Source organism: Peromyscus leucopus, chromosome 2, assembly GCF_004664715.2.
Source record: "Peromyscus leucopus breed LL Stock chromosome 2, UCI_PerLeu_2.1, whole genome shotgun sequence".
Lineage (NCBI taxonomy): Eukaryota > Metazoa > Chordata > Mammalia > Rodentia > Cricetidae > Peromyscus > Peromyscus leucopus.
The window spans coordinates 126,790,952-126,815,682 of NC_051064.1; the positions used below are offsets into that span (position 1 = coordinate 126,790,952).

Here is a 24,731-nt window from a genome sequence, read left to right on the forward strand (position 1 = left end):
ATTCACGGCCCCTGAGGCAAGGAGCCACCTCTGCTGAATCGTGGTCAGTGCTGGGAAGAGCCTGGTTACCTGGAGGTTTCTAGGCAATTTAGAGATTCTGTCGGGAATGAGGAAGGGGCAACAGGGAGGGATGCCGAGCACAGCCCACGGTGTCCATGATGCTCACTGTTTGAGCAGAAATTCCACAAGCACAAAGGCTATGTCTTTTCCTACTACTGTACTTCCAGGCAGGGTGACGCCCAGTGCCTGTATAGGTTATGTACAGCAACTAATATCTGTTGGAAGAATAAAAGGATGAATTCATAACCAAACTAGAAGGCCATAGGGCAGGGAGTCCAGGGCTGCTACCACCAGTTAGGAGTGGACAGCTCCAAGCCCTAGGCTCCTGAAAGTCTCAGAACTCAGGTCACCTGTCCCTACCCTCACCCCCAGCTCCAAGGACACACAAATTTGGCAGAATTATTCTCACTTTATTTCTGGAGAACTTTGATCAGATGTAATAACACTGATTCCAGGCGAGGACAGGGGGCATCGCCCCTGAAGCAACCAGTATTTTGTGGCCCAAGGTGCCCCCTCCCCATTCCCAGACCTGGGTTCCCCCTCAGTTACAGTTAAATAGAGGAAGATCTTCCCAGGGAGCCCTGGGAGGAGGGACTGCCTCCTGTACCCGCCTCCTCCACGTAGAGGTGTCTGAGCAGAAGCTATTTACAGTATTCACATCCACTGTACCCCACCAAACCAAGGCAAATACTACAAGTGGTCCTTCCCCCAGGGGGAGGCCAGAGAGGCTATGAGTGTATGTGTGTGTAGGGAAGGTGGGTGTCTGAGTGTGTGAGCACACAAATGCACTGAGAGGCAGGGCCTGCTTCCCGCCAAAGACACGTCAGTCTGTAAGGTGCAGATTAAAAACAACAGAGGACCCATGCCTGAGGGCCCGGGCCACTTCCACTTTTGTTCTGTCTCTTTCTCTTCCAGACACCCAAGAGCTGATACAAAGGAACCTTCACAGCTGCACCCGGGTCCAAGGCAATTGCTTAAAGGACTTCTGAGGAAAAGGAGAGGGAAAACGTCAGGGCTGGGCAGTCCCAGGTAGGGATGGGTGGGATGCAGCTGGGTCCAAGGGCCAGGGTCCCTGCAGTCCCTACCTGTGACCTGTGGGGGCTGCACCACTGCTTTCTTGAGAAAGGCTTCTGCCTCTGCAAACGGGAGGAGCCCCTCTGGGGCTCGACCCAGACTCTTCTCTCCAGCAGTTCCCTTTGGGGAGAAGCCGTTCTCCTGGTGTGCTGGGAGAGACTGCAGGCCATTCACCAGGGACCCTGGCATCTCCTTGCTTGGCAGACTGTGGATGCAGGGGTTCAGAGTTAGCGCCTCCCCTCCCTGAGAAGCCCAGAGTAGTCCACAGCTCCAGCCTGCAGCTGCCTGCCTGGCTCAGAGTCCCTGGGGTTGGGAGCTGGTACCTCCACTGTGGCTCCTGAGGGGCCAGCTCCTCTTTCTGCACAGAATCCTTCTGTAACCCAGAGGGCCGAGTCTCTACAGCCTTCACAGGGTCTATCACATCAAAGAAACCGCCATGAATTAGGGGCTGTTTAAGGGTGGGGCTGGATCTCAGGGGTGCCGGGCGGAGGAAATGAGGGAGTAGGGCTTTACCTGGGCTGGCATTGTTGGCTGTGGTCTCCTTTCCATCCTGCTTCTGTTTTGAAAAGGAAGAGACATCAGGTGCAAGGGCTACGTGGACCCAGTCTACTGCTCTGCTGACCCCTCCCTCTCAGCCCAGACACAGAAAAGCCTCCCCCTTCACGCTCTACCTTGGCTCTGGAAGCTTTTCTGAAACCTCCTTTCCCCACCTCCCACCCCCCAACCCGAGAATGCTGACCTTGGCTTCAGCAGCTTCTGACTTCCGAGTCCTCTTCATTATCTCCTCCAGCCGCTGTGTGGAGGTCCCACAGTAGTTAGGCCCACCCCCAGACCTAATCCTCAACTCCTCACCAGCCGGCCCTATTCTAAAGCTGTACCTCTCAGCCCACACCAGTACTTCCTTGTTCTATCTTCTACAGATTCAAGCCCAGGCCCAGGTTTACCAGCTACTCTTTGCAGGAACTGGGTCAGACCCAGGCCCCGCCCCAGCAGGGCCCCGCCCCACCAAGGCCCCGCCCCCAGAGCCCACCAGCCCTGCATACCTTTCTCCGCTCTTGTCTCTCCTGCTCCTCCTTCTGGAAGTGCTTTTCCCGCTCCAGGCGCTGGCGCTCAGCTTCTTCCCGGGACCGAGCTTCGGCTTCCTCTTTCTGCCAAAGACCTCCATAAGCTTTGGGCTCCCTCCTGGTCAACTCACTTAGCGCCAGCCAAGATCTGCCCATCCACCCGCCTGGGCACCTGCTTCTGCAGCCGCTCCTGCTCCTCCTGCTCAGCCTGCGCCTTCTCTCGAGCCTCCTGCTCCTCCCGCCTCCGGGCCTCGGCCTCTCGTTCAGCCCGGGCCTCGGCCTCCCGTGCCAGCTGCTCCTCCCGCATTCGCCTGGAGGATGCAGAAAACTCAAGCTTGGTCTGCTCCTCTTCTTCAGGTGCTACAAGGGCCCTCAGAGTCGCTGAGGTCACACTTACTTGTCCCTTTCAGCCTGCAGCTTCCGCTCCTGTTCTTCCCGTTCCCTCTGTTCCCGAGCCTGGCGCCGCTTCTCAGCCAGGAGCCGTGTGGCTTCTTCTCGGTCTGTGGTGCCGGCCATAGGTTTGCTAGGGGTCACCGGGGGAGCAGCGGTAGGAGGGGCAGTCGGGACAGCGGTGTCTGGGGAAAGATCCAAGACCAGGAGTCAGCATACACCGGTACAGGCACCTCCATCACCCCTGTACACCCGGGGTGTCCAGGACCTCAATGACCCACTCATTCAACCCAATTGCTGCCATCACTATGTCTGAGACTTGGTCCTGTCATGGGCAGGAAGGAGATCTGTCCCTCAACACCAGTGTCTGTGGTGGTCTGATTCCCAGACACAGGAAAAGACGGCACCTCTGCCCTGCCCACCCCACTTCCTGTGCACCTGCAGGGGTCTCTGTTGAGGGCTGCTCCTTCTGAGGCTGGGCTGGGGTGGGTGAGGGCACTGGTGAGGGCGCTGGAGACGCTGGGGCCGCTGGCTCCTTCTCCTCGACGGTTCTGCTCTTGCTGTGGCTCTTGTCCTCAGGCCCCGAGGGGCTGGGGCTCTCTTTTGCCTCCTCCTTCCTCCGAACCCGCCCCTTGGGTGACGCAGTGGTGCCTCGGGGGGATGGTGGTTTTGGAGGAAGGGCATGGCCTGGTCCTGGGCTGGGGCAGGGGGAGGCAGGTCTATGCCAAGATGTAGAGGGAGAGGATGGCCGGGCCTTGGACTTAGGGCTGAGAGAGAAGAAAGACGTTAGAACCGGAGGGCAGAGCACCTGGGCGGGCACACTCCCCTCCCCAAGCAGGTCACTTCTTTGGAGAAGTATTCCCTTAAAAAAAAAAAAGATTTGTTGTTATTGTGTGGGGTGTGCATGTGTGAGCATGCACGTGGAAGTCAGAAGGCAACTTTGTGAGGTGGTTCTTTCTTTCCATGGATTCCAGGGATTTAACTCAGGTCATAATGCTTGCACAGCAAAGGCGTCTACTCCCTGGGCCATCTTACTGGCCTCCAATGTTGCCTTTTGCAGGCTGGGTGCATCCCCATCTATTCAGTCACAAAGTGTTATCATTTCCTCTTAGCACATATATCCATCTCCGTTCACAATTACAAATTCACCTGTGAGCGGTTCTGGTTAACATCGGCCTCCCCAACAGCGTCTACACTTAGTAGAGCAAAAACTAGGCCTGGCTTAGCCCAGTGTGCTCAGCACCCAGAACACCACAGGGCAAGTTGTTCACTGATCAAGTATGTGCTGAGCTGCTTATCAGGTGTTACTGTTTTAGGAGCTGGGGGAGGGGCGTCTATAATCAAAAACTGAAAGAGAAAAAGAGAGGGTGGAGGATGAAAGGGAGAAGAGAAGACCAAGAGTGAAAGTCCAGGGCAGGAAGACAGCTGGGGTTCAAGGGCACCTGAGCTAATTAAGGAGACCCTGCCTCACAAAAACCAAACAGCAGAACAAGGGCTAGAGATACGTTTAGTTGGTAGAATGCTCCCTGAGCATGCACACAGCCCTGAAATGCCAGCACTTGAGAGGCAGAAGGACCACAAATTCAAGGTCATCGTTGGCTATAGAGCTCATTAAAGGTCAGTCTAGGTTACATGACATTCTTTTTTGTTGTTGTTTGTTTTTTGAGACAGGGTTTCTCAGTTCTAGCTGTCCTGTAACTCGCTTTGTAGACCAGGCTGGCCTTGAACTCACTGAGATCCACCTGCCTCTGCCTCCCAAGTGCGGGGACTAAAGGCGTGCGCCACCACTGGCCGGTGATATATGGCATTCTTGCCCAGCAAACAACAAAAAAGGGACCGGTGAGATGGCTCAGCAGGTAAAGGTGCTTGCCACCAAGTCTGTCAGCCTGAGTTCAATCCCTGGGACCTGCATGGTTGAGAGAGAACTGATTTCCAAGAGTTGTCCTTTGGCCTATACGCGCGCACACACTGGGAAGGTATGGTGGCATAGGTCTGCTATAACCCAGCTAATTTAGAAGAATCACAGGTTTAAAGCTGGGCAACTTAGTGAAACGTCCTAAACAAACGAACAAAATACAAAATGTACTGGGTATATAGCTCAGTGATGGGGTGCCTGCCTGTCAAGCCGAAGGCTGGGGATTCTATTCCCAGTACTGAGCTCACGTAGTAAGTGTCTGGCGGCTCAAGAGTTGTAGTAGCCTCTGTCTCCAAAAAAAAAAAAAAAAAGTGTGCGGTGAGGGAAGAGCAGAGGGAAAGGGAGAAACAGGAGGGACAAGAGACACGGAAAACCTGCCCTTTAGTAACTTCAAGTATTTGGGAATGATTGACAGCCACTGTCCAGGTGAGGCGCGGAGCCCCGCCCACCTGAGCTCAGCACCGGTGGAGAGCCTGGGCCGCACGGATGCCGGCAGCGACTGGCGCTTCTTGAGGCTGCGCTCCTTGAGGCTGCGCTCGCGGGCCAGGGCGCTCTTTTCCTTCTCGTTTTCCCGTTCCTTGTCCTTCTTCTCCTTCTTCTGCACCTGGAGGCGCGGGACAGGATGGAGGAGGAGGAGAGGTCAGCGGCGCCCGCGCTCCAGTCCAGCCGCACCTGTCCCCACCCGAGCGGCGGCCACTCACCGGCGCGGCTTCCAGCCGGCGGCGGGCCAACGCGGGGCTGCCGCCGGCACTGGGCTTGCGTCGCTCCGCGCGCTCCCCGGACGGGGTGCAGCGGTGCGCGCTCCGAGGGGCGCTACAAGGCGTTAGTGGGCTGGCGGAGGCTGAGCGCGGGCACACGGGCACGGCTGCAGAGGGATGAGTGCGGTCGGGGTGTGGCCCAGGCGCCAGGCTGGCCCCTGCCCGGCCCCTTGTGGGGCGTCTCCCAGGGCCGCTGCTCCTACCCTGGTCCCGGCCGTTTCGGGGCAGTGTGACCGCGCTGCGACTCCGAGCCAGGAAGGAGAGGGTGGGCGTCATCAGACGATCCACAATGCTGCTCTCCCATGCGCTCAGCTGCAGGCTGCGATCTGGGGGAGAGAACACCAGGCAGAGCAGGTCAGGGCAGGCGGAGGCACAGGTGGAGACTAGGCACTGAACCCACGATGAGCTCAGGAATTCTCCAGAGGATTGCCGCCACCCCCACCCCACATCACGCGGGGTCACACATTTCTTCCTGAGATCTGGTCCTCCTTTTGCAGACACAGGCAACAACACACTGAGCAAGGGACTGGGAATATATCTCAGAAGTAGAGCGCTTGGCTGTCATGCAAGAAGCCCTAGGTTCAATTCCCAAAACCGGAAAAAAATAAAATCCTAGGCCAACACCCTGCATCACGTTAGGAGTGCCTCCTACCCGTCTCCCCAGGTGACAGGGCTCAAAACTGTGAGCAAAGGAAGGAGCCATAAAAGGACCTAGGGAAGACCCAACTGCCCTCTCCCAGGTCCCGCAGTAGGGCCTGCCTCTCCTGCTCTCATCATGCTGGCCTGGGGGAGGCATGCTTCCTGGGTTTGGATAGTGAGGGTCCTTGTGCTCCTCCAACCAGCCGTTAGGAGTGTGCGAGAGGCTGCTAGAGGGCCTGGCTGCCCTGGGCCACCCTGCTCTGTCCCTTCAGCTGCTGGGTTATTTTTAAGCGTCAGTCAGGTGGGGTTGGTGCAGCAGCTGATTTGGTTGCTAGGCAACAGAGCAACCAAATAAAAGCTAGAGAAACTTATAAATAACTTTAACCATGGTTCTTTCATATGTAAGCACCAGGGCAGGGTGGGAACGCAGGACTGTGCCACCTTGGTTGGTCCCAACTTCGGACCCAGCCAAGGCCAAAGCAGGTGCTCTAGAGGCAGAGATGGCAAGGTTGCATGGTCCTCCAGGGCGGAGCCAGAATACCCCCACCCTAGTATCCAGGCTAGCCTGACACATGGGGGCAAAACCACCTGTCTAAGGCTGCCAGGGCCAGCTGGCTGTGGTTAGAGAAAAAGCTGATTGCCCATTACCACCCCAGCCCTTAGCCTAATCTTCTCTTGAGGCCATTGTCCTCTGTCTCTGTTCTCTCCTACAGGACACTACTATGTCCTGGGGTCCAGGCCCAAATGCTGGCTCCCGCCAGGGACACAGAGCCCTGGGTGGGATGGAGTAGGGCCGGACCTGGAGTATGAAGACTCCAGGGATGAATATTCCTGCTGGGCTCTGGAGGGGGCTGGCTGGCTACAAGGGGCTCTGGAGGGGGAAGGCTGGGCCTTCTCTTACTTCTACTGGGGGAGTTCCAGAGCGTGGCAGAGGACTTTGAGAGCCGCTTGTTGATTATAGAGTCCACGTGTTTGGGCAGGTTTACTGCCGACACGGAGCACCTGCTCCCACCTGGAGGGGAAAAGACACGGCATTAGGGCCGGGCCAGACGGGAGCCAGGGGGGGCACTGAGGCCTTCATGCAGGATGCTCTGAGGGCAGGGTGGGAGAGGAAGGGCGGGCAGGATGGGGAAGAGGAGCCTTGACTTGGCCCTGGGAGAGGGAGGGGACAAGGGAGATGATCGGAAACAACCTTGATTCGGGGAGCCAATGGAGATGGAGCAGAGGGAAGAAATGGTGGAAAACTAGAACTACAGCCTTCCTGGGCAGCTCAAAGGAAGCCATTGCCTAGGGCGGGGGCTGCAAACCCCCCCCCACAACCACCCAACACTGGCACTTGCTGACACTGTCCAGCCAAGGCGCTATGGATACAACACCCACATCCTGGGACAAGGCAAAGATGTTCCTAAACAGAAGACCCACACAGTCCACGGTTGCACAGATCCACAGACTTCTCCAGACACAAAGACATGCAAACACGGGCGTACAGGGTGATGGATACTTAGGCATGCACGTAATGTGTGTGTAGACATGCACAGACAGAGGAACACAAGTAAGATGCACACAGGCAGAAACATAATGAAGGAACCTAGCCATGGCAGTTTGACAGCTTACCATGGGCCAGGCACTGTGCTGGGCACCACATACATGTTACCTCACCTGATCCTCCAAACATCTACCTACAACCTTGGAGGCAAGCAGTACTGTTATCCCCATGTTACACATGAAGGAAGTGAGATTTGAGAAGTTAAAGGTCACACGAGGTATCAGAGGTCTGACTTAGGAGCCCTCACCGAGGTATACAAAGCCTCAAACACAGCCTCACAGAGTGGGCTGCACAACACATCTACCAGGCGAGATACATGAAATACGGAACCTTGCATTGCATAAAGACATCCAAGCACAGTGGTACATACATGCCAGCAAGAAGTCAGACCAAAGTCCATAATGTGCCTAGGTGAAGAAAACTCAGACAAAAAACTACCTTCCAAAACAGAGGATGACAGTTTTCTGTAAGCATCCAGGGTCTGCAAGGCATTCAAGTCCTCTTTCTACATATCAACAACTAACAGTAATTGACAGGAGGAAAGCATGTTAAACAACTCCTAAGACGCACAGAGGTTTGAGGCGCAAACTGAGTGACAGAATCCATCTCTGATTTGGTAGTGGAAGTCCTTAGGAAGGGATGATTTGGTTTACAGACTATTCCAGAAGATTCAAGAAGCAAGACATACCTGCTGCCGGGATTAGCGAGCACTTTGTGTGTAAAATGTTCTTTGCCCACCTCAGCAGGCCTCAGCCCTGCCCAGCCACCCACCAGCACCTCCAGCCCACTCACTGGTCTTACGTCCGGGGGAGCTGTGGTGCAGGGCTCCTGCCCAGGACCAGCGCTGCTGCCGGATCTCAGCCCATGTCTTCTTCACTGACCGCTGGATGGCTGCTTCATAGCGCTCCTGGGGGCCAATGGGGAGAAGAGAGGTTTGGGCTCAGAGTCAGCCACCATACCTGGGAGAAAGTCCTCTCCCATCCTAAGCTCTTCCTGACTCACTGCAGGCAACCTAAGTTACTGAGTCTGCTGTGATTCAAGCCCGTGTGTGATAGACAGATCCTATCCACAGTTCTTGGAGAGCTTTTCTGGGGCTTGAGTCACTTCCTGGGATGGGTGGGACTCTCCTTGCCTGGGGTTCCTGGGCAGGGTCACGTCTCCTAGCACTGAGGATCCTGATCTTGGGTCTGTTTTCCTTTTGTGGCTGAGGCTACCAGACAGGACTAGGCTATCGTGTCTTTCATACCTCAACAATGCTCAGACTAGGCTATATCCATGTGATGGAAGTAGGTTTGTCCAGACACGTATCTGCATATATAGAACAGACCCTGGGACCTGTCCCATGTGAAGCAAAGGCATCTGCATGGGCATACGGGGACAGAGCCACAGGGGTGGATGCAGAAGGGTCTGCCTAGGCACAGAAGCACACCGGGACATGTGTGGATGTGTGTGTGGCTTCACTACTGCACAGGCGGTGGGCACACGCGCACGCGGACTGAAGGTCTGTGTCAACTCTGCAGGGTTGATGAGAATGTACCTTGTTTTTCTCAAGCTTCTGCCTCTGCCGCTCCTCCAGGGCAGCCCGGCGCTGTTCGGCTTTGAGCCGCTGCTCCTCCAGCCGGCGGCGGCGCTCCTGGAGCTGCTTCTCCCGAAGCGCCTTGGCCTTCTCCTCCTTCTCCAGCCACACTGCCTTCTTGGCCGCTGGGATAGGGATGAAGGGGCATGACCCAAGGCATTCTGCGGCAGGCCTCTGTGAGGTCTCCACTCTCAGATGCCCCGTTCATATTTCAGGGCTTCCTGAAGGTTGGTCTGGGGGAACCTGTTTGCCCCACTGACCTAACATCTCTCAGACTGGAGGACAAGTGACTCCACCAGGGTGAGACCCTCCTGATTTGGGGGCCTACTGGACAGAATTCAACGTATGACGGTACGTATTGAGTGGTGGTTCTCAACCTTCCTAATCCTGCGACCCTTTAAAACAGTTCCTCACGTTGTGGTGACCCCCAACCAGAAAATTGTTTTGTTGCTACTTCATAACTGTACTTTTACTACTGTCATGAATCATAATGTAAATATCTGATGTGCAGGATATCAGACATGCACCTGTGGAGGTCGCAACCTGCACGCTGAGAACCACTAGTATAGAGCCTGGATCTGAGGTAAGTAAGACACAGGGTCTGTCTGGGTCTGATCTCAGCTATTCACCAGCTCTTAGGCAAGTGATGTCATCTTTTCCAACCCGATTCCTCCTCAAAATGTGCTGAGGATTAAGTGAGTTCAGCACACCCACAGTATTCTAGAAGGGTCTGTATTATTTATTCACAAGAGGCTGGGGAATGTCAATGAAGATGATAATGCTACCCAAACACTCACCCAGGTACTTGGCTCGCTCTTCTCGTCGCTCTTTGGCAAGCTTGTGTCTCTCTCCTGCCTTCTTCGTATCTGAGGAGAGGGAAGAAGAGGGTCAAAAGGTCTCCTGGGGCAACTGGCTTCAGTGTTCCCTCTAGCCTCACCCCAGCTTCCTGTCCTCATCCTCCATGTGACCAACCCACAGCCCAACACTGGGCACGTCACAAATACCTTGCTTGGTGGGAGGGCTCTCCGAGGCCGGCACTGCTGTCGGGGACGGCTGGCTACTCCTTCGAGAAGGCCTGGCATCCCGGGGGCCCGTGGCTGGTGGGGTGGGTCCCCTGCTCTTGGCTTCTGAGGATGGGGATTCTTCCTGGGGTGGAGCTGGCCGAGGAGAGATCTGCCCAGTGGGAGTCTCTGGTGCCAGCGGGAGCTGCTTAGGACTGGCGGCATTCTTCATGGCAGGAGGGGTGTCTGGGGGAGTGTCAGGAACCAAGGCTGACATCGGTGGTGGTGGTGGTGGAGGGGAAGGGTCGCCTTCTGGAGAAGGTCTTGGCTCTGCGGGAATCCTGGCTATCACAGCTGAAAGACAAGTGAAAGCGAGGTAGGAGGGTCAGACTGAACACACGCACCGTCCATTCACACAGCAATCTGCCCAGGGACTTACTCGTTCATTCATGGATACTCCATCCGTGCGCCAGGCCTACTCTACTCCAGACACTAATGACATTATGGAGAGAGGCTAGCCAGGATCCCTGTCTCTAGGGAACTCACCCTCCAGTAGGGCACAGGCAAATGGCAGGAGAGAGGAAGTGCCACACACACAGCACAGCACAGCTGACATGATTAACCTGCACATGAACAAGTGCCAACTGAGGGATGAGCGGAGTTGGCAAAGCAAAGAAAGGGTCTGGCAGGGAAGGGCAGGGTGCAAAGGGGCAGCTGGAGCATGACATGTTGGGAGATTGAGAACAAAGCTGTAGCACCAAATGGTGACCACTGGCTTCTATGTCTGCCTCCCTTACCTCTCTTTCTTCCCTTTAAAAATAAATGACATGTATTCACTTATGTGTATTGGGTGTGTGTGTGTGTGTGTGTGTGTGTACGAGAAGACACATGCCACAGTGTATATGTGCAGGTCAGAGAACTTGTGGGAACCGGCTCTCTCCATTCACCATGTGGACCCTGGGGACAGAACCCGGGTCATCAGGCTCTGAGCTGGTGATTTACCCGCAGAGACACCTTGTTGGCCCTTCGTCGTGTTTCTGCTCTGCCTCGGCTCTCACTGTCCAACCCAAAGGCTGGTTGGTTCACAGAGTACGTCAGGGCGGGGCACATGGGGCCAACCAAGGGGAAGGGAAAACCATGGCACCCGTAGGCTATCTGCCCTGCCAAAGTCATCATGGGGTAGGCAGCCAGCTACAGAAACGTCTGTTTGTAACCCTTGGGTTTAGTCTTTAAAGATATGAACAGTAGAGGCTGGAGAGATGCCTCAATGGCTAAGAGCACTTGATACTATTGCAGAGGACCCGGGTTCAGTTCCCAGCACTTACATGCTGGCTCACAACCATCTGTAATGCCAGTCCCAGGGGATATGACACCCTCTTCTGGTCTCCACCGCCGCCACCAGGCATGTATGTGATGCACATACACAGACAAAATACTCATACATATAAAAATAAACAAATCTTTTTAAAAAAAGATATGAATATTGCTAAACATGGTGGTGGCACACACCTCTAATTTTAGCCCTGGGACAGCGAAGACAGGAGGACTGCTGTGAGTTCAAGGCCAGCCTGATGATGTAATGAGTTTGAAGTAAGCCTGTGCTAAATAGTGAGACCCAAACCTCTCTCCTTCGCTCCCCCCACCCCCCACAAATATTCGCCCATACATGGTGGCACACACCTGTAATTCCAGCACTTGGAAGGCTGAGGGAGAAGGACCACTATGAGTTCAAGGTCAACCTAGCTCCACAATGAATTCTAGACTAGCTTGTCTCAAAAAAAGAGAACTTGTTAAATACACATGTGTATGCACGTGTGAGCATTTCACACCAAAGGACAGGTTACAAACAGACGTCAGGCTAACGGCCCTGTTCTAATTTCACTAACTCAAGACAGGCAAGCTCCTCAAACTCCAAACTTGTGTTTTCCCACGTGTGAAATTGGTAGAGAACCTAGCACAGTGCTTCCACCTCCCTCTCTCTGTAGAGAAAATTCTTTTCATGTTGAGCCCTTATGCCATCTGCAGGGAACCTCTGGCCACTTAGGGAGTTAGTGAGGACAGAGCACTGACAGATGGGAACAGGCAGTATCATGGGTGACATTTTCACTCTTCCTGGGGACCGCTGCCATGTTAAGGCCTCTGTTCTGGGAACTCTGGCTCTCGCAGGACATGTAAACTCCCCATCCCCGGGACAAGTTGTGTGCAGGGAGCAGACACCCCAGGGAACTGTCTCTGGTTCTCTAAATACCCTCTTCTGGGAGGAAGGTCTCTAATGGTTTGGGCTCAAAGCCAGACAGTGCAAGCATGGACTGCATTTCCTGCAGACTGAGTGACCTTGGATAGTGGCAGACCTGCTCTGTGCTACAGCTGCTCTTCTGAAAGCATGGACCCCAGTTTCTCTGCAGAGTGGGTGACCTTGGATAGTTGCAGACCTGCTCTGTACTACAGCTGCTCTTCTGAAAGCATGGATACTACCTACGTCACAGCACTGTGAGATTAGATATAGCCACTGATGTTCACACACATATGAATGAAGACTGGGTCTCTAAGTAGCCCCGGCTGTCACAGAACTTGCTATGTAGACTAGGCTGGCCCCAAATTGACAAGAAACCCACCTGCCTCTGCCTCCCAAGTGCTAAGACTAAAGGCATGCACCACCACTGACATTCATATTTTTCTGAGTGCTCCCTACACATAAAGCTACATGCTCTTTACATGCTCTAGTTCTAACCCCACTGTTCATGAAGGAGCTGTTATAAAGACATCTTATACCTACAAAAGACATATAAAGACGTGTTCATAAAGACAAGAAAACAAAGCACAGACTAGGGAGAGTCCTTTTTGTTTTCTTTGAGACAAGGTCTCACCATAAGGGCTAGCCTGGCCTTGTGAGAACTGGTGTCCTCTTGCCTCCTTGTGAGTTCTGGGATTCCAAGCATGTGCCACCACACCCAGTTTTGAGATCGTGTAGCTAGTAAGTGACCCAATCTGGATTGGAACCCGGGGTCACCAGCAGAGTCTAGGCTAGTGGTTCTCAACATGTGAGTGAAGACCCCCGCAGGGGTCACACGTCAGATATTTACATTGCAATTCATAACAACAGCAAAATTACAGTTACCATGTAGCAATGGAATCTTGCTATGTTGGGGGTCACCATAGCATGAGGAACTGTATTAAAGGGTCACAGCGTTGGGAAGGTTGAGAACCATGGTCTAGGCCCTTCTCCACAGACCTCTAGCATTACTGTAAAACAGTATGGATGTTAGGCAATTATACCACCCCAGGTTTCTGTTTTCCCCTTCAGTCCTTCCTGTCCAGCTTCCTGGGCTACAGGCAAGAGCCCAAGCCGAGGCCTTGACTTCCCTCCTAACCTTCAACTCTGACAGCCCCATAACAGGTAACCCAGCTCTTCATAGCAGCCAGAACTGTGCCTAGTCACTTCCCAGCCAGGTGCAAACTCCTTAACTAACTTTCACCAGGCAACACTAGTGGTACCCACTCAGTGAAGCCTTGCTACTCACTGGGGGACACAGAGTCTTCCCCCATTCCATAGATGAGGGAAGCCAAGCTTCCTTTCATGAAAGGATTTGTTCAGGGTCATAAAAGTAGTATTTGGTGGAGCAGGATTTGAACCCAGGGCCGCCCGAGGCCAAAATTTGGGTGTGTAAGTCTCAGTATAAAGGCTGAGGGCGAGGCTCGTGTAGTGCCCTTCCTCAAGCACCTGTGTGTGCTAACAGGTGTTGCAAGGAAACTGGTAGGCGGGTGTTTGTCTACACCCAGGCAAATCACACCCACCAGGTAAGACGGTGAGTGTCTAGGTGAGTGTGTAAGTAGGGCCGACTGTGGAGATGAAGAGAACCTGGGGTGAGTGTGGACAGCCTCAGATGTGGTCAAGGCCTGGCTGTAGAGAGGACAGGCTGATCCTGTGTGGGAACGGATCTCAGCCTCCAAGTCCTCACCGAGTTGCTGGTATAGATGGTTACTGGGGACACTGTCTATGGCCTCCTCAAGCAGCACCTGTCCTGAAGAAGCCACCCACGTCCCCTCTGCCTGACCTCCTCCAGGCCAGGCCTTCACCCTGGGCCTTGACCCTGTTCTCTGCAAGGTCAGCAGGGACCTCCAGGATGTCAAGTCCGGGAGCTGGTTATTTGTCTCACGCTGACATGATCTACCAGCCACACTGACCCAGTCGGCCCTGTGATGCTTCTTGTCTGGCTCTGCTGTGGAGACGACGACACACTTCAGGTCACGCTTTCCTTCGCTTTGCCAGCTGGGACTTGTGCCGCTCTGTCAGTCGCTCCCTGACTTCCTAGCCTCTCCATGCTGCTGTGCGCCCCAGGGCCCTCAGGAGTTCACCTCTTCTCTGGCCCCACACTCTGTGGTGATGTCATCCAGACTCACAGCTTTAAAACTCATCCCTGTGCTGACAGCACCCAAATTTGTCTCTCCAGCCCGGACTTCTCCCTGGAGGACCAGTTTCGCTCCTGTAACTCCCGACCTGACACCCTAGACGCCTCACCCAGGTCACAAACTTAACCACTCCTCCCACCTCGGTTTTTCCCAGCTCTCACAGCCTCTCAGACCTTGGAGTCATTTCAGAGTGTCTAATCTGAGCCCATCTTTTGGGTTTAATTTTCATAATATACTCCAAATCCAATCACTTTTCACTACTTCCATTTCTTTTTGTTTGTTTGTTTTTCAAGACAGGGTTTCTCTGAGTAACTCTGGCTGTTCTGGAACTCGCTCTGTAGACCAGGCTGGCCTTGAACTCACAGAGATCCACCTGCCTCTGCTTCCCGAGTGCTGGATTAAAGGTGTGCGTCGCCACCGCCCGGCAACCACCTCATCATCCCCATCACCTTGCTCTTTTCTCAACACCACAGCTGGAGAGATCAAGTAACAATGAGTCATATCACGTCACTCTTTCTTGAAATCTCCGGAATCTCCCCCATCTCATGAAGGTGAGAACCCAAAGGGCCCCAAGGGTGCACAGGCTCTCCAGGACCCTCCCTCCCTCTCCACCTGTCACCTTCTTGGACATCGTCTCCCCTTTCCCCTTCTCCGGGAGTTCAGCCCCTCCAGCCACCGTCCCTCATGTCCCTCATGTCCCTCTGCCTTGGGCTGCAACGTGCAAGTCCTCTGGAGGAATAGCTTTGTCGCCAGCTTCAGCTAGGCTTGCCCCCTCACCCACCCTCTGCAGTCTCATTTCTCAGTGAGGCCTGCCTTGATCTAAAACTACAAACTGGAGTGCCAGTGAGAGGGCCCCGTGGGTCAACACACCCGCTGTGCGAGTCGCATCACCTGAGTTTCATCCCTGGATCCCACAGCATGCTGTATCAATGCACGCCTGTACACACACACACACACACACACACACACACACACACACACACACACACACTATAATTGAAGTCTCTCCCTCCTCTGTTTCTATTTTCCTTTACCCTATACAAGCATCCACCTCGTTTTTGTCTGTTTTTCAATATTTGGGGTTCGACCCCAGAGCCGCTGACCTGCTAAGCGACTACTCTACATCGAGCTGTATCCTCAGCTTCTGCACTTCTGCACTTTGAGACAGAGCCTCAGTAACTTGCCCAGCCTGACTTAGAACTCATTCTAGAGTCCAGCAGGCCTGGAAATCTTGGTCCTCCTCTCTCGGCTGGCTGAGTAGCTGGGCTGACAAACTGGTGACACCAAGCTTTTCTTCTTTTCCTTTTTGAGATTTTTTTTCATTTACATGTGTGTTTGAGCACGCATGTACACGCCACATGTGTCCATAGGCCAGAAGAGGGTATTAGGTCCTCTGGAGCTGGAGTTCCCAGCAATTGTGGGTGAGCTGACATGGGTACTGGGAACCAAACTCTGGTCCTCTAGAAGGGGAATTTTCCCCCGAGCCATCTCTCCAGCCCTTTGCTCTCTTTTTTTGTATTTGTCTATTGTTTGGTGGTAAAATCACTTATTCCGAGGCTTGAAGTTGGAGAGGGGTGGAGGCCAATGGGATCTGACATCCCTGGCAAAGCAGAACCTTCTAGAACTGGTCACCACCAACGCCTCATTTTAGATACAGAGTCCTGATTTGTTGCCTAGGCTGGCATCAACCTCTAGAGCTCCAGCCATCCTCCTGCCTTAGTCTCCTGAAAAACTGGGATGACAGGTGGGTGCAACCACATTTGGTTCACAAACCCATCTCACATACCCCCGCTGCCGCCGCCGCCGCCGCCGCCGCTAGCCTATGCTCCCAGAGGCACAACTGTCTGTCTGTCTCATTTTATCTCTAGCCCCAACAGAGATGGGGACATACATGCCCCGTAAGTACTTGGGAAATGAAGAAGCCCCACCCTGGCAGAGAGCATCGCCATTTTTACCTGGAGGACTTCATAGTCCTGCTCCGCCACACCCATTCCCACTCTGCTCTCCACTGAACACTGGAAATTTCGATGGTGTCCCACTGCTCTGAGGATGAAGAGGAGACACTGGAGCTGAGTCTCCATGTCTGGCAGGGTCTAAAGGCCCAATCGCTCTCCACCACTCGGTCTTAAATCTCTGCCTTCCCTGATCCCTGCTTGTCGTCTGAACTCTGCCTCTACCGACTTCCTTTAAGTTCCGATGACTATCCAAGCTCCTCTTGCCACAGGGCCTTTGCATGTGCTCTTTCCCTTCTTTTCTTTGCTAACTCTTCCTTCTCCTTTGCTCTACTCACCATTCTCTCAGAGAAGCATTCCCTGGCTTCTCTGATCGGCACAAAATCCATGATTACACACAGTTGCGGCTCCAGGAGCTTCTCTTTGGAGCACTGTCATAGATTGTCAAGCTTCTGTGTGTACTTCCTGCCTTCTAGACAGCCCTACAAGGGCTGGGCCACCTCTGCTTTGCTCAGGGCTGCATCAGCAGCAGCTACCACAATGCCACGTTCACACAGTCAAAATGTGCTTTGAATGACAATAAAATGTCAAACCGTGAGGCCACCCTAGCCTAAAGCAGGTGCATATGAAGGAAAAATTTTCCTCTCATAAAGAACAGATCTGCTGGGTGTGGTGATACATGCCTTCCATCTCAGCACTAAGGAGGATCTCTGTGAGTTCGAGGCCAGCCTGGTCTACACAGCATGTTCAGGACAGCCAGAGTTAAATAATAGAGAGATCTTGTCCAAAAAGAAAGAAGGAAGGAAAGAACAGAACAGAACAGTGTGGCAATGTATTTTGAAGTGCTAAACACTTGAAAGGAAGAAAAGGACCTCCATCTCAACGGAGTTTGGGCGGTGCCCTGGACAAAGGTACTCAGGTAGACTTTAACAAAAATAATAATGAGTGTTTACTCCAGTGGCTGAACAAGAAAAACGTCTCAAGAGGCAAACAGGATGCTTGGAACTACATTCGTGACCTGGCAGGCTACTGACCCCTGGAATACAAATATTCCCTCAGAATTACGCCAACCTTGACAAAATGTCATCAGGATGGCATTATCTGGAACAATGTATGGTAATCCAAATTAATTCCTTGGTTAATTATCTATACAATATGGTTGATTCTTTTCTGGTTATTCACCTCAACCAAACATGATCCTTAGGTCACTTCATTTTATCTTGCTTCTAGACTGTGCCAGCCGGGGAGGCTTCGGTCACTGCTGGTTTCTCCTGCTATTTTGCTATCTGCCAGAAGTATTTGCTAAGAACTGGATAAGCAGTAGATAATTTGTATTTAATTCTTGGCACCAAGAGCATTTGCAGGGCAAAGGTGCAGAAACTGGTTATGGGGTGGTGTCAGACATCTTGTCTTCCCAAGAGCCCTTAAAAGGCTGCCATCTGGGGTCTGGCGAGAGACGGGGGTCAAGTTCCAAGTGGGCCTGCCACATGGGCACTATCTCCCGGCAGCCCTCTCATGCTTGTTTCCCTCTTCTGCCACCCCAGCTCCTACTGGGCCAATGGTCCCTCACAGCACTGATAATTCAGCCTCACTCTGTATCTGCCTGCCATGCCCGACTCATCAGTGGAAAAACTCACTGAGAGAAGAAACTGAGCCTTAGTCCTCTCTGTAGCACCTACAGGACATGCCCAGATCACACACAATAGGACATACCCAGATCACACACATACAGGACATACCCAGATCACACACATACAGGACATGCCCAGATCACACACATACAGGACATGCCCAGATCACACACATACAGGACATGCCCAGATGACACACATACAGGACATGCCCAGATGACACACATACAGGACATGCCCAGATGACACACATACAGGACATACCCAGATGACACACATACAGGACATATCCAGATCACACACATACAGGACATGCCCAGATCACACACATACAGGACATGCCCAGATCACACATAATAGGAACCCGTGTTTGATCAATGAACACCTAAACAGGAATGGATAGATGGACAGATGGACATATGTGGAAAACCACCTATACAGTGTGTAGTCAAGCCAGGCATGATGACACACACCTGTAGTCCCAGTCCCTTTACCTACTGGGTAGGTAAAGCCAGAATAATCAAGTGTTCAAGGCCAGCCTCGGCTACATGAAACTCTGTCTTAAAAAAGAGAGTACACAGTACTCCAAGGTGCTCCCAGGCATAGATGTTTCTCTAAATTCTAAATGTCATGACTGTATCAAGACCCCGATGTCCTCTGCCAATTCCTAAGCCATGTTCTCTTATGTCACTCAATTCTCATAACTATCCTAAAGGGAAAGTCCCATATATCCCTGCCTCCTTCATAGGTAAGGTAACTGTTACTCATATTAAATGGATTGTTCATGTCAGGGGCAGGGTTTGAACCCCAGTGTTGCTTGATGACAAAATCTTATGTCACACTGTTCCAGTCAGGTACCATGTCATTATTCCCTCAGGCTCCTACCTGATCCCTAAGAAGGAAGTGATTCGGTGGCTCCCCCAGGGAGGTGCCCCCACAAAAGTGAAGGGTGCAGGTGGGGCAGACAGGCCCTGAGCTAAGAGCTCAGGAATGCAGGATAGGCAGGCTCCTGCCCAGGCTGGCCAACAGGAGGCCGGAAGTGAGGTCCCAGACCAAAGAGGGGAAGGGAGGTCCATCTCCAAGGCAGAGCGAAGCTTTGTCCAGGTGAGAGCTGAGGGGAGCAGCTGGGAAACGAAGGCATGATGCAGACAAGGGAGGCGGGACAGGAGATAAGAACCTCCTGCTCTCGCGATGGCTTCTGAGGTGTCAACATTAGACCTTCCAGACGAAGACAGGAGAGACAGACAGAGAGCAAAGATGCGTGGAGACAGACAAATATACACATAGATAGACAGAAAGATACAGACAGACAGACAGACAGAGAGCACCCAAGAGAGAAAGCAGACAACATAGACAAGAGCATGCACAGTGACGAGACAGGAGATTCCTGTGTCTCTCTCAGGAAACAGACTTGGATTCATAACTCCACATGCACAAAACACACACATCCTCTGAGACAGACACAGATGTGCCCACACAGACACGCCCACAAGCAGCCAGGTACTCCCTCTGAACTGCAGGCAAAGAAAGCCTCAGAAACCCACACGTAGCGAGCCAATCTCCCTTGCACATTTCTCTAGCCTGTTCCCTGTCGCTTCCGCCCTCCCGCTTCAGGGCATTCCTTTACCTGGGGCCAGAGGAAGTCTGGTGAATCACAGCAGCTAAGGCTCATGGCCGGCCCAGCTAAGTCTGTAACCTCATTCGTTCATTCATTCTTTGATATGATCCTAAGAGGGGGATACTGTTACCCCACTTTACAAATCAGGAAAACAGATTCTGAGAGATCAAGACACTTGCTAAAGCCACACAGCTGAGGAAGGGTAAAGGTGAGGTCTGCACAGACTCGGCTTAACTGTCTCCATGGACCCTCACTCTGCTACCAGATGGGGCTGTCTCCTCGGTCTCCTCCTGGAGAGATCCGGGTTGGGAGAGTGGGGATGGTTAGGAAGGACAAAGCCTGAGGGACACCTGGCTGGCCAGGACAGGTGTTTCTAAATGTTTCCCCAGAGCAGCGTTAGGCCTGGCCTGGAGGAACTTAGCAGTTAGAAGCAATTCGCTGGGAAAGGCCGGCCTCCCCCGAGGTAGGAGACAGGGTCCTGAAGCTGGCTGAAGCTTCCTGAGTGAGACGCTCTGAAGGCCTCCCTGGCAGGACCGGCGGCCATTGTTTCCTAGCCTCCAATCAGGAGCACCCACTTCCTGTTATTTTAGGCGGCAGGAAATGACCCCATCCCGCAGCTCAGGCTCCACCACGTCCCTCCCTCAGCCCCAACCCAGTGCCTGGAGAACGGGCTTTTAGCTAGCCTGTCATCACCACGAGTCTAATTTGCTCTGTCTCCAAGCTGATTGGATTCCCCGGGAGCAAGTGTCTGCAAGAAAAAATGGCCAGGGGTCCCCTGGACCACGATGCCCACTGAAGTAAATTTTGGAAAAGGGATGGGCCAGATCCTGTCACTGGCATGCTTGGTCAGAATTCTGTGCAAAGATTTGGTGCCTTGCCTCTGCCAGTTCCTAGCGGTGTGGCTTTAGGCAAGCAACCTCGCCTCTCTGGGTCTCATCTATAAAATGGGCAGAAAATTAGTCCCCGCTGATGGGATTGTCACGAGGAACAAATGACAGAGTAGACATGACACTCCGGCACGGTGAAGGTCATGAGCAGATGGGACGGTCTGGGGACAATAACCATCAATTTGGAGAGCCAAGGAGTCACTTCCTTCCCCACCCAGGTCCACTCTCCCCTGACATCTGGGGATGAACAGCAATACCTGTTCCCTGCCCCGAGCTCCCACTCCCCTTGGGGAAGAGCTGCAGCTGAGAGGGGATGAGGAAACACTGGAGGCCGTGCCCCGGGGTGCCAGGCAGAGCCACCACCAGCCAACAAAGCTGCATTATTCAAGCCTGCCGCCCTCCCTGGCCCAGAGGGGACCCAAGGACATGATTCCCAGCTGCTTATGACCTCCGGTCAAGCTCCTCCTCCGTCAGACTTGAGACCTGCCTGCCCCAGCAGCCCTCAAGTGCCATCAGTCTGGTCCGGAGCCCTGCTGTAAGCTTCCTACTCCTCCTTCCCTCGGTCCCACTAATGGCTAGTGGCCATCCTTGGGGGAAGAGGGCTAAGCTGGCCCGGAGCCCTCACTCCTCATTTGCACATGCGTGACTGCACATTAGAGGCTCATTAGAGGCCTCATGACTGAGCCCACCAGTCCAGTGAGAGGGACTGTCAGCAGGAGGGGTCAGCCATGCTGGCTGCCGCATGTACACCTGTGGCCTGTGGAGCCACTACCCCCAATTTCGACTCAGCCTTTCAGGTCCATCCACTCCGAATGCTTCCTCCTGCTCTGTGGGGTCTTCCACAAACAAATCCCATGCTCCGCCCCACTACGCTGGCAGGCAAACATCCCTTCAGAGAACACATCTGCTTCTCCAACTACAGCGGTAGGTACCATTCACCACCTAGGCTCTACTGGCTCCCTGCTGTCACATGGTGGGGCCAGAGGACAATGTGTGAGACCTGGCTCCTGTTTTCTCTCCTCCTGCCCCTGCCCTACATCAAGTAGAGCAGCCCACCTTCTCTTCTCCAGATACACTGCAGCTGCCTCACATCTGTCTAGAAGTCCTTTCCCTGGTATTCTCTCTCTCTCTCTCTCTCTCTCTCTCTCTCTCTCTCTCTCTCTCTCTCTGTCACACACACACACACACACACACACACACACACACACCATTCTAATGGTGCTCCATCTCTGAGCCTCAGACTTCTGACAGAATTAGAAATGATAGCAATAAAAAGCAAACCTAATCCAGGCATTGGCAGCCTTTAATCCTAGCATTCAGGAGGCAGAGGCAGGCAGATCTCTGTGAGTTCGAAGCCAGTCTGGTCTACAGAGGAAGTTCCAGGGCAGCCAAGGCTACACAGAGAAATCCTGTCTCGAAAAACCAAAACAAACCAACCAACCTAGGCTGGTAGCAGGGCCTAAGAGTGTATGTGTTCATCTCATTTAAAGAGCCTAATGCTTCTCAGGATCATTTCTGGCATTATTTTTATTTTATAGATGGGAAAACTTGAGACTCGGGTTAAGAAATGCCCCCATCATACAGTGGAGGTTATGATGTGGAGCTCAAATTGATTCTAGAGTCTACACTCTAAACTGCTTCCCGATTCCCTCCCTGCCCTCCCCCAGAGCTCATGCCTCCCTGCTGGCACCAGTTCTAATGAGTCTAACCACAATAATGGTAATCACACTTTATTGAGGGTGTCTGGTGCCTGCGTGCCAGGTTCCTTCAGGTTCATCATCTCTAACCCTCACATCAACCAAATGGGGCTCATAGCACAAACTCGATCCTCTGTTTTCCAGGGGCTCCACGCAGGAGTCAGGAAACAGCTACCTGGGATTTCCATCCCGGTCTTCTGACTCTACAGTGGGTGCCACCCTGGCCCCCAACCCCATGCTGTCTGTGGATGGTTATTGCCCAGGGTACAAGTACACAAAAGGCACCTGAAGACAGCAGGGTCATATCGCCAACGCTCTGAGACTTAGACCACTGCCCCAAACTCTCCCCGGCACACACTCTGGGCACATCATTTACTCCCAAGAAGCCACTGCTCCGGTCACTTCTAGACTCTCCCTGTGTAGGGACAAGTCACAGTCCCGACCCAGCTTCTCCTATAACTCCATCTAGACCCCTACATATAGAAGCACCTCCCCAACCCAGGCCTCTGCAGGCGGCCCTCCACCCTCACCTAGGCCCTCAGTAAAGCCAAGCCTCCCACCCTGCCCTCACCCTCAGTCTGGGCCCCCCATCCAAGTGCCCTAATTATAAACCAACCACTGCCGAGGCTGCGTCACCATTCAGGCTTTTGGGCACACCACCTCAGTGCCAAGGACTCTCAGGTGCAGAGTACCAGTAAGCAGATGGCTAGACCAGGCTGGGCCTCCCTAGGTGTCCCTCGCTCAGGCTCCGCAGAGCCAGCACCAACCCATCCACCCTTGTTGCCGGCACAGCCTTTAAACCTCCAGAAACCTACCATTCTCCTGTGTCCCCTTACACCATCCCCGGCCCCCTCCAAGCACCCACGCTGACACGGGGAGGAGCCCACCCACCCACGGCCAAGCAGCCCCACCTCATCTCGGGCGCACTCCGCACCCACAGACACTCTTTCATCCCGGGCCCACACCCCAGGGGTGCAGGGAGGTGGCAGGATTAGTCTGGGGACTCTCTGGGAGTGTGGGAGATGGGGCCACCTCCCCCACTGCGTCAAGTGGGTCAGGACTTGGGTCCTCAGTAGTCATGCTTTTCCCTCCCCTTCCAGGAAGAAAGAGTCCTCCCTCCGACACCAGGCCCAACCAGAATTCTGTCCCCACCCCCTCATCAGCTGCTCCCAGATCGAATGGGATTTGCAGAAGTCCAGGGCACTGGTGGTTGGTGGGGTGAGGGGTAGAAAGGAGAGCTTTGGTGGTCCAGGGCCTGGAAATTTGGAAGTGTGTGTGTGTGTGTGTGTGTGTGTGTGTGTGTGTGTGTGTGTGTGTGTAAGCATCCAAAAACCTCAGTCTGGGGAATGATGTGGCATGTCGGGAGTGCCATCCTTGAGCCTCCACTTCATTCTACAGTGCGACTCCGGCCCACAGAAGTGAAGTGGTGCCGGCAGGGCCAGCGGATCCACCTCTGTCACTCCTGTCCCAGATCGGACTGGGTGGGCTCTGAAGTAGGCCTGGCTTCAGAGAAGGCGGCCCACTCCCCAGCTCCCGCCCGCGCCCCAAACAATACCGCCTCCCCCTCCCCCTCGCCTTTATCCGGCGGGTTACTTGGCAGCCACCGCTAAAGACCTCCCCCTCGTCTCCCTCCCCTCCGGGTCGGCCGGCAACAGCAACAGGCCCTTTGCGCGGCAGCTGGACGGATGGGGTGGGGGCGAGGTCTGGGCCAGGGCCTGGGCGTGGGGGTACAAGGGCCTAGTTTCGGCATGCAGGGTTCCAGGCCAGAGAATCTGGGGGCCCCCCAACACACACAGTCAAGCTAAGGTCACACGTGCCCATGGAGGATGGAGAGAGGGACAGCGGCTCCAGCTCAGTTAAAAGAGGATCTTCAGAGCCTGGGGTGGATCTCGAAGGAGAGTGGGGGTGGGGAAGAGAGGATGGCCCAGGGCTGCGGCAGAAGGGTCACCCCATCGGTTCCCTAGCCGGGTCCCCGCGGATCCCGATGCCCCGTGCGTCCGGGCGCCGAGGCTGGGGGAGGAGGCAGCTGTCAGAAGATGCGTCCGTGGCCCCGAGCCGCGGCGGCCGCCGCAGCCTTTATTTTTAAACTTCTAAGTGGTCAGAGGGCGCGGCGGGGGAGGGGTCCCCGCCCAGCCGCCAACCTCATCCTTGGCCGCCCGGCGGCTGCTCGGCCTCCCTCCGGGCTCGCCCCGGCGTGGCTCCCGGCTTACCTGCGGGTGCGCCCGGCCCGGGCTCCGCACGCGGGCCGTTCTCCATGGCTGCGGCGTCACTGGAGGTTTTTGGGGGGTCTCAGCGGCAGCGGCGGCGGCGGCGGCCCGAGGCCAGGACGGGGGTCCCGCGGCGCATCCCGCCCGGCCCGCCCGGCGGGCAACGACTAGAGGCGGCCGCGCTCGGGGTGGGAGAGGTCGAGGCTGGTGGCCAGCGAAACGATGAGTTGCCGGCTACCCGGTGTCGGTCCTCCGCAATCGCGATCCTGCTCCTTTGCCCAGCGCCGGCCCAGTCCTGGTCGCGGC

The 24,731-nt window shown here is 54.2% G+C and overlaps 1 protein-coding gene across 8 annotated transcripts; it reads right to left on the minus strand.

The window, feature by feature from the left end:
• Positions 1-449: 449 nt before the first annotated feature.
• Positions 450-24,731, minus strand: Map7d1 (MAP7 domain containing 1). Of its 8 annotated transcripts, none has more exons than XM_028885434.2 (18): positions 24,429-24,731; positions 10,027-10,377; positions 9,820-9,888; positions 8,984-9,147; positions 8,239-8,353; positions 6,802-6,912; positions 5,465-5,587; positions 5,205-5,368; positions 4,953-5,107; positions 3,027-3,355; positions 2,596-2,773; positions 2,371-2,509; positions 2,178-2,282; positions 1,874-1,927; positions 1,648-1,690; positions 1,458-1,548; positions 1,146-1,339; positions 450-1,045 (listed from the first exon to the last, which is right to left on the minus strand). In XM_028885434.2, the coding sequence occupies exons 1-18, from the start codon at positions 24,472-24,474 to the stop codon at positions 1,035-1,037; spliced, it is 2,442 nt and encodes an 813-aa protein (XP_028741267.1). In that variant the 5' UTR covers positions 24,475-24,731; the 3' UTR covers positions 450-1,034. The 8 variants fall into 8 exon arrangements, with proteins under 8 accessions (XP_028741267.1, XP_037058826.1, XP_028741270.1 ...); XM_037202931.1 differs by having other exon boundaries at positions 8,248-8,353; positions 24,429-24,711; XM_028885437.2 differs by lacking the exon at positions 6,802-6,912 and having other exon boundaries at positions 8,248-8,353; positions 24,429-24,726.